This window comes from Salvelinus alpinus, chromosome 11 (genome assembly GCF_045679555.1).
Source record: "Salvelinus alpinus chromosome 11, SLU_Salpinus.1, whole genome shotgun sequence".
NCBI lineage: Eukaryota > Metazoa > Chordata > Actinopteri > Salmoniformes > Salmonidae > Salvelinus > Salvelinus alpinus.
In genome coordinates, this window is record NC_092096.1 from 73,870,821 (window position 1) to 73,880,820 (window position 10,000).

The 10,000-nt window shown below is 51.3% G+C and overlaps 1 protein-coding gene across 1 annotated transcript in view; it reads left to right on the forward strand.

Annotated features, from left to right (window-relative positions):
* Window positions 1-10,000, forward strand: part of corin (corin, serine peptidase) — a 165,288-nt gene that overhangs the window by 150,333 nt on the left and 4,955 nt on the right. The window contains exons 15-18 of the mRNA XM_071334237.1: window positions 3-113; window positions 3,250-3,367; window positions 4,812-4,940; window positions 7,268-7,317. Of these exons, the coding sequence (XP_071190338.1) occupies window positions 3-113; window positions 3,250-3,367; window positions 4,812-4,940; window positions 7,268-7,317 (408 nt within the window). The remainder of the gene's footprint in view (window positions 1-2; window positions 114-3,249; window positions 3,368-4,811; window positions 4,941-7,267; window positions 7,318-10,000) is intronic.

Here is a 10,000-nt window from a genome sequence, read left to right on the forward strand (position 1 = left end):
AGCTGTATGCAAGGACAACGAGCTAGCCTGTAACAACCACCAGTGTGTTCACCGGACTCTGTGGTGTGATGGGACAAAACACTGTTCAGACAGCTCTGATGAGTGGGACTGTGGTGAGTCTATCTGTTTAGACATCTCTGATGAGTGGGACTGTGGTGAGTCTATCTGGTCAGACAGCTCTGATGAGAGGGACTGTGGTGAGTCTATCTGTTCAGACAGCTCTGATGAGAGGGACTGTGGTGAGTCTATCTGTTCAGACAGCTCTGATGAGTGGGACTGTGGTGAGTCTATCTGTTTAGACAGCTCTGATGAGTGGGACTGTGGTGAGTCTATCTGTTCAGACAGCTCTGATGAGAGGGACTGTGGTGAGTCTATCTGTTCAGACAGCTCTGATGAGTGGGACTGTGGTGAGTCTATCTGTTTAGACAGCTCTGATGAGTGGGACTGTGGTGAGTCTATCTGTTTAGACAGCTCTGATGAGTGGGACTGTGGTGAGTCTATCTGTTCAGACAGCTCTGATGAGTGGGACTGTGGTGAGTCTATCTGTTTAGACAGCTCTGATGAGAGGGACTGTGGTGAGTCTATCTGTTTAGACATCTCTGATGAGTGGGACTGTGGTGAGTCTATCTGTTCAGACAGCTCTGATGAGAGGGACTGTGGTGAGTCTATCTGTTCAGACAGCTCTGATGAGAGGGACTGTGGTGAGTCTATCTGTTCAGACAGCTCTGATGAGAGGGACTGTGGTGAGTCTATCTGTTCAGACAGCTCTGATGAGAGGGACTGTGGTGAGTCTATCTGGTCAGAAAGCTCTGATGAGAGGGACTGTGGTGAGTCTATCTGTTTAGACATCTCTGATGAGTGGGACTGTGGTGAGTCTATCTGTTCAGACAGCTCCGATGAGAGGGACTGTGGTGAGTCTATCTGTTTAGACATCTCTGATGAGAGGGACTGTGGTGAGTCTATCTGTTCAGACAGCTCTGATGAGAGGGACTGTGGTGAGTCTATCTGTTCAGACAGCTCTGATGAGAGGGACTGTGGTGAGTCTATCTGGTCAGACAGCTCTGATGAGTGGGACTGTGGTGAGTCTATCTGTTCAGACAGCTCTGATGAGTGGGACTGTGGTGAGTCTATCTGTTTAGACAGCTCTGATGAGTGGGACTGTGGTGATTCTACCTGTTTAGACATCTTTGATGAGTGGGACTGTGGTGAGTCTATCTGTTCAGACAGCTCTGATGAGTGGGACTGTGGTGAGTCTATCTGTTCAGACAGCTCTGATGAGTGGGACTGTGGTGAGTCTATCTGTTTAGACAGCTCTGATGAGAGGGACTGTGGTGAGTCTATCTGGTCAGACAGCTCTGATGAGAGGGACTGTGGTGAGTCTATCTGTTCAGACAGCTCTGATGAGAGGGACTGTGGTGAGTCTATCTGTTCAGACAGCTCTGATGAGTGGGACTGTGGTGAGTCTATCTGTTCAGACAGCTCTGATGAGAGGGACTGTGGTGAGAACTATATATATACATTTGAAGTCGGAAGTTTACATACACTTAGGTTGGAGTCATTAAACAATTTAAAGGCAATGCTACCAAATACTAATTGAGTGTATGTAAACTTCTGACCCACTGTGAATGTGATGAAAGAAATAAAAGCTGAAATAAATCATTCTCTCAACTATTATTCTGACATTTCACATTCTTAAAATAAAATGGTGATCCTAACTGACCTAAAACAGGGAATTTTTACAAGGATTAAATGTCAGAAATTGTGAAAAACTGAGTATAAATGTATTTTGCTGAGGTGAATGTAAACTTCTGACTTCAACTGAATATATCTCTCATCCTTGTTGTGTTTTTGAAGGAAACGGTTTAGAATGCTTAAATGCATGAAAGAGATTAGAACTGCTTTCCACTCATTGTCCTTCCATCTCCCTCCATTATCACCCCCATCCATCCATTATCACCCCATCCCTCCATTATCACCCCCATCCCTCCATTATCACCCCCATCCCTTCATTATCACCCCATCCCTCCATTATCACCCCCATCCCTCCATTATCACCCCATCCATCCATTATCCCTCCATTATCGACCCCATCCCTCCATTATCACCCCCATCCCTCCATTATCACACCATCCCTCCATTATCACCCCATCCCTCCATTATCACCCCCATCCCTCCATTATCACCCCCATCCCTCCATTATCACCCCATCCCTCCATTATCACCCCCATCCCTCCATTATCATCCCATCCCTCCATTATCACCATCCATCCATTATTACCCCATCCCTCCATTATCACCACCATCCCTCCATTATCACCCCCATCCCTCCATTATTTCCCCATCCATCCATTATCACCCCATCCCTCCATTATCACCCCCATCCATCCATTATCACCTCATCCCTCCATTATCACCCCCATCCCTCCATTATCACCCCCATCCCTCCATTATCACCCACATCCATCCATTATCACCCCATCCCTCCATTATCACCCCCATCCATCCATTATCACCCCATCCCTCCATTATCACCCCCATCCATCCATTATCACCCCCATCCCTCCATTATCACCCCCATCCCTTCATTATCACCCCCACCCCTCCATTATCACCCCCATCCCTCCATTATCACCCCCATCCCTTCATTATCACCCCCATCCCTCCATTATCACCCCCATCCCTCCATTATCACCCCATCCCTCCATTATCACCCCCATCCCTCCATTATCACCCCATCCCCCCATTTTCGACCCCATCCCTCCATTATCGACCCCATCCCTCCATTATCACCCCCATCCATCCATTATCACACCATCCCTTCATTATCACCCCATCCCTCCATTATCACCCCATCCCTCCATTATCACCCCCATCCCTTCATTATCACCCCCATCCCTCCATTATCACCCCCATCCCTCCATTATCACCCCCATCCCTCCATTATCACCCCATCCCTCCATTATCACCCCCATCCCTCCATTATCACCCCATCCCCCCATTTTCGACCCCATCCCTCCATTATCGACCCCATCCCTCCATTATCACCCCCATCCATCCATTATCACCCCATCCCTTCATTATCACCCCATCCCTCCATTATCACCCCATCCCCCCATTTTCGACCCCATCCCTCCACTATCACCCCCATCCATCCATTATCACCCCATCCCTTCATTATCACCCCATCCCTCCATTATCACCCCGTCCATCCCTCTACACCCCCATCCATCCCTCTCCACCCCTGTCCAGTCTCTCTGTCTGAGGGGTCGATCGTGACTGTCTTCAGGACAGCAGTAGATTACCATGTCTGTGGTGATGACTGGACGACGGACCTCAGTCAACTGACCTGCTCTCAGCTCGGCCTAGGGTAAGGTCAGTAGTTAGCTACGGCTACAGACACACGGCTGCATACACACGGCTACATACACACGGCTACATACACACAACTACAGACACACATCTACAGATACATATCCACAGACACACACCTACAGACACACACCTACAGACACAGGTTATCTCCTGGTGTGTGTTGTTATCTCCTGTGTGTTGTTATCTCCTGGTGTGTGTGGTTATCTCCTGGTGTGTGGTTATCTCCTGGTGCGTGTGGTTATCTCCTGGTGTGTGTGGTTATCTCCTGTGTGTTGGTTATCTCCTGGTGTGTGTGGTTATCTCCTGGTGTGTGTGGTTATCTCCTGGTGCGTGTGGTTATCTCCTGGTGTGTGTTGTTATCTCCTGGTGTGTGTGGTTATCTCCTGGTGTGTGTGGTTATCTCCTGGTGCGTGTGGTTATCTCCTGGTGTGTGTGGTTATCTCCTGTGTGTTGTTATCTCCTGGTGCGTGTGGTTATCTCCTGGTGTGTGTTGTTATCTCCTGGTGTGTGTGGTTATCTCCTGGTGTGTGTTGTTATCTCCTGGTGCGTGTGGTTATCTCCTGGTGTGTGTGGTTATCTCCTGTGTGTTGTTATCTCCTGGTGCGTGTGGTTATCTCCTGGTGTGTGTGGTTATCTCCTGGTGTGTGGTTATCTCCTGGTGCGTGTGGTTATCTCCTGGTGTGTGTGGTTATCTCCTGTGTGTTGTTATCTCCTGGTGTGTGTGGTTATCTCCTGGTGTGTGTGGTTATCTCCTGGTGCGTGTGGTTATCTCCTGGTGTGTGTTGTTATCTCCTGGTGTGTGTGGTTATCTCCTGGTGTGTGTGGTTATCTCCTGGTGCGTGTGGTTATCTCCTGGTGTGTGTGGTTATCTCCTGTGTGTTGTTATCTCCTGGTGCGTGTGGTTATCTCCTGGTGTGTGTTGTTATCTCCTGGTGTGTGTGGTTATCTCCTGGTGTGTGTTGTTATCTCCTGGTGCGTGTGGTTATCTCCTGGTGTGTGTGGTTATCTCCTGTGTGTTGTTATCTCCTGGTGCGTGTGGTTATCTCCTGGTGTGTGTTGTTATCTCCTGTGTGTATGGTTATCTCCTGGTGCGTGTGGTTATCTCCTGGTGTGTGTGGTTATCTCCTGGTGTGTGTTGTTATCTCCTGTGTGTATGGTTATCTCCTGGTGCGTGTGGTTATCTCCTGGTGTGTGTGGTTATCTCCTGTGTGTGGTTATCTCCTGGTGTGTGTGGTTATCTCCTGTGTGTGGTTATCTCCTGGTGTGTGTGGTTATCTCCTGTGTGTGGTTATCTCCTGTGTGTATGGTTATCTCCTGTGTGTGGTTATCTCCTGGTGTGTGTTGTTATCTCCTGTGTGTATGGTTATCTCCTGTGTGTGGTTATCTCCTGTGTGTATGGTTATCTCCTGTGTGTGGTTATCTCCTGTGTTTTCCTCCAGAGTCCCAGCATCAGTAACTCTGGTTCCAGACCCTCCCAGTGTTCCAGGGAGGAGGAGGTGGCTTCATGTTCACCCCGACTGGAGACAGAGGAACGGCTCGGCTCTACAGGGACTACTGGAGAAGAGAGGGTAGGGACACATCCACCACACAGGGACTACTGGAGAAGAGAGGGTAGGGATACATCCACCACACAGGGACTACTGGAGAAGAGAGGGTAGGGACACATCAACCACACAGGGACTACTGGAGAAGAGAGGGTAGGGATACATCCACCACACAGGGACTACTGGAGAAGAGAGGGTAGGGATACATCCACCACACAGGGACTACTGGAGAAGAGAGGGTAGGGACACATCAACCACACAGGGACTACTGGAGAAGAGAGGGTAGGGATACATCCACCACACAGGGACTACTGGAGAAGAGAGGGTAGGGTTACGTCCACCACACAGGCCTACTGGAGAAGAGAGGGTAGGGACACATCCACCACACAGGGACTACTGGAGAAGAGAGGGTAGGGACACATCCACCACACAGGGACTACTGGAGAAGAGAGGGTAGGGACACATCCACCACACACAGGCCTACTGGAGAAGAGAGGGTAGGGACACATCAACCACACAGGCCTACTGGAGAAGAGAGGGTAGGGACACATCAACCACACAGGCCTACTGGAGAAGAGAGGGTAGGGACACATCCACCACACACAGGCCTACTGGAGAAGAGAGGGTAGGGACACATCCACCACACACAGGTCTACTGGAGAAGAGAGGGTAGGGACACATCCACCACACACAGGCCTACTGGAGAAGAGAGGGTAGGGACACATCCACCACACACAGGCCTACTGGAGAAGAGAGGGTAGGGACACATCCACCACACAGGCCTACTGGAGAAGAGAGGGTAGGGACACAGTCCACCACCACACAGGCCTACTGGAGAAGAGAGGGTAGGGACACATCAACCACACAGGCCTACTGGAGAAGAGAGGGTAGGGACACATCAACCACACAGGCCTACTGGAGAAGAGAGGGTAGGGACACGTCCACCACACACAGGCCTACTGGAGAAGAGAGGGTAGGGACACGTCCACCACACAGGGCCTACTGGAGAAGAGAGGGTAGAGACACGTCCACCACACACAGGCCTACTGGAGAAGAGAGGGTAGGGACACATCCACCACACAGGCCTACTGGAGAAGAGAGGGTAGGGACACATCAACCACACACAGGACTACTGGAGAAGAGGGTAGGGAACATCACCCACACAGGCCTACTGGAGAAGAGAGGGTAGGGACACATCAACCACACAGGCCTACTGGAGAAGAGAGGGTAGGGACACATCAACCACACAGGCCTACTGGAGAAGAGAGGGTAGGGACACATCCACCACACACAGGCCTACTGGAGAAGAGAGGGTAGGGACACATCAACCACACAGGCCTACTGGAGAAGAGAGGGTAGGGACACATCAACCACACAGGCCTACTGGAGAAGAGAGGGTAGGGACACATCCACCACACACAGGCCTACTGGAGAAGAGAGGGTAGGGACACATCCACCACACACAGGCCTACTGGAGAAGAGAGGGTAGGGACACATCCACCACACACAGGCCTACTGGAGAAGAGAGGGTAGGGACACATCCACCACACAGGCCTACTGGAGAAGAGAGGGTAGGGACACATCCACCACACAGGCCTACTGGAGAAGAGAGGGTAGGGACACATCCACCACACACAGGCCTACTGGAGAAGAGAGGGTAGGGACACATCCACCACACAGGCCTACTGGAGAAGAGAGGGTAGGGACACATCAACCACACAGGCCTACTGGAGAAGAGAGGGTAGGGACACATCCACCACACACAGGCCTACTGGAGAAGAGAGGGTAGGGACACATCCACCACACAGGCCTACTGGAGAAGAGAGGGTAGGGACACGTCCACCACACAGGCCTACTGGAGAAGAGAGGGTAGGGACACATCAACCACACAGGCCTACTGGAGAAGAGAGGGTAGGGACACATCCATCACACACACACACATATACACACGTACCACACCCACCAACCACATGCACAGAAACGGGGCCCCACACCTGGGGGGAACCAGAGAAACGGGGTCCCACACCTGGGGGGAACCATAGAAACGGGGTCCCACACCTGAGAGGACCCAGAGAAACGGGGCCCCACACCTGGGGGGCCCCAGAGAACCGGGTCCCACACCTGGGGGGCCCCAGAGAACCGGGTCCCACACCTGGGGGGAACCAGAGAAACGGGGCCCCACACCTGGGGGGCCCCAGAGAAACGAGGCCCCACACCTGGGGGGCCCCAGAGAAACGGGGCTCCACACCTGTGGGGACCCAGAGAAACGGGGCCCCACACCTGTTGGGAACCAGAGAAACGGGGCTCCATACCTTTTACGGGCTGTAAAAGTGTTCTCTCTCTTTCTCCAGGCATGCCTGTTACTCCAGGAAGAGAGTGTCTCTACACTGCAGCAAAGAAGGTAAGAGACAATGTCTTCTAGGTGGCATAAGTCTAACTCTCCTTCCTTCAGACTGTAGCCTGGTAGTGTTGTCTACAGTCTAACTCTCTCTCCTCCCTCCAGACTGTAGCCTGGTTGTGTTGTCTACAGTCTAACTCTCCTCCCTCTGGACTGTAGCCTGGTAGTGTTGTCTACAGTCTAACTCTCTCTCCTCCCTCCAGACTGTAGCCTGGTAGTGTTGTCTACAGTCTAACTCTCCTCCCTCTGGACTGTAGCCTGGTAGTGTTGTCTACAGTCTAACTCTCCTCCCTCCAGACTTTAGCCTGGTAGTGTTGTCTACAGTCTAACTCTCCTCCCTCCAGACTGTAGCCTGGTAGTGTTGTCTACAGTCTAACTCTCCTTCCTCCAGACTGTAGCCTGGTAGTGTTGTCTACAGTCTAACTCTCTCTCCTCCCTCCAGACTGTAGCCTGGTAGTGTTGTCTACAGTCAAACTCTCTCTCCTCCCTCCAGACTGTAGCCTGGTAGTGTTGTCTACAGTCTAACTCTCCTCCCTCCAGACTGTAGCCTGGTAGTGTTGTCTACAGTCTAACTCTCTCTCCTCCCTCCAGACTGTAGCCTGGTAGTGTTGTCTACAGTCTAACTCTCCTCCCTCCAGACTGTAGCCTGGTAGTGTTGTCTACAGTCAAACTCTCTCTCCTCCCTCCAGACTGTAGCCTGGTTGTGTTGTCTACAGTCTAACTCTCTCTCCTCCCCTTCAGACTGTAGCCTGGTAGTGTTGTCTACAGTCTAACTCTCCTCCCTCCAGACTGTAGCCTGGTAGTGTTGTCTACAGTCTAACTCTCTCTCCTCCCTCCAGACTGTAGCCTGGTAGTGTTGTCTACAGTCTAACTCTCCTCCCTCCGGACTGTAGCCTGGTAGTGTTGTCTACAGTCTAACTCTCCTCCCTCCGGACTGTAGCCTGGTAGTGTTGTCTACAGTCGAACTCTCTCTCCTCCCTCCAGACTGTAGCCTGGTAGTGTTGTCTACAGTCTAACTCTCCTCCCTCCAGACTGTAGCCTGGTAGTGTTGTCTACAGTCTAACTCTCTCTCCTCCCTCCAGAATGTAGCCTGGTAGTGTTGTCTACAGTCTAACTCTCTCTCCTCCAGACTGTAGCCTGGTAGTGTTGTCTACAGTCTAACTCTCCTCCCTCCAGACTGTAGCCTGGTAGTGTTGTCTACAGTCTAAATCTCCTCCCTCCAGACTGTGGCCTGGTAGTGTTGTCTACAGTCTAACTCTCCTCCCTCCAGACTATAGCCTGGTAGTGTTGTCTACAGTCTAACTCTCCTCCCTCCAGACTGTAGCCTGGTAGTGTTGTCTACAGTCTAACTCTCTTCCCTCCAGACTGTAGCCTGGTAGTGTTGTCTACAGTCTAACTCTCTCCTCCCTCCAGACTATAGCCTGGTAGTGTTGTCTACAGTCTAACTCTCCTCCCTCCAGACTGTAGCCTGGTAGTGTTGTCTACAGTCTAACTCTCTTCCCTCCAGACTGTAGCCTGGTAGTGTTGTCTACAGTCTAACTCTCTCCTCCCTCCAGACTGTTACCTGGTAGTGTTGTCTACAGTCTAACTCTCCTCCCTCCAGACTGTAGCCTGGTAGTGTTGTCTACAGTCTAACTCTCCTCCCTCTGGACTGTAGCCTGGTAGTGTTGTCTACAGTCTAACTCTCTCTCCTCCCTCCAGACTGTGGCCTGGTAGTGTTGTCTACAGTCTAACTCTCCTCCCCTCCAGACTGTAGCCTGGTAGTGTTGTCTACAGTCTAACTCTCTCTCCTCACTCCAGACTGTAGCCTGGTAGTGTTGTCTACAGTCTAACTCTCTCTCCTCCCTCTAGTCTGTAGCCTGGTAGTGTTGTCTACTGTCTAATTCTCTCTCCTCCCTCCAGACTGTAGCCTGGTAGTGTTGTCTACAGTCTAACTCTCCTCCCTCCAGACTATAGCCTGGTAGTGTTGTCTACAGTCTAACTCTCCTTCCTCCAGACTGTAGCCTGGTAGTGTTGTCTACAGTCTAACTCTCCTCCCTCCAGTCTGTAGCCTGGTAGTGTTGTCTACTGTCTAACTCTCTCTCCTCCCTCCAGACTGTAGCCTGGTAGTGTTGTCTACTGTCTAACTCTCTCTCCTCCCTCCAGACTGTAGCCTGGTAGTGTTGTCTACTGTCTAACTCTCTCTCCTCCCTCCAGACTGTAGCCTGGTAGTGTTGTCTACAGTCTAACTCTCTCTCCTCCCTCCAGACTGTAGCCTGGTAGTGTTGTCTACAGTCTAACTCTCCTCCCTCCGGACTGTAGCCTGGTAGTGTTGTCTACAGTCTAACTCTCCTCCCTCCGGACTGTAGCCTGGTAGTGTTGTCTACAGTCTAACTCTCTCTCCTCCCTCCAGACTGTAGCCTGGTAGTGTTGTCTACAGTCTAACTCTCCTCCCTCCAGACTGTAGCCTGGTAGTGTTGTCTACAGTCTAACTCTCTCTCCTCCCTCCAGAATGTAGCCTGGTAGTGTTGTCTACAGTCTAACTCTCTCTCCTCCAGACTGTAGCCTGGTAGTGTTGTCTACAGTCTAACTCTCCTCCCTCCAGACTGTAGCCTGGTAGTGTTGTCTACAGTCTAAATCTCCTCCCTCCAGACTGTGGCCTGGTAGTGTTGTCTACAGTCTAACTCTCCTCCCTCCAGACTATAGC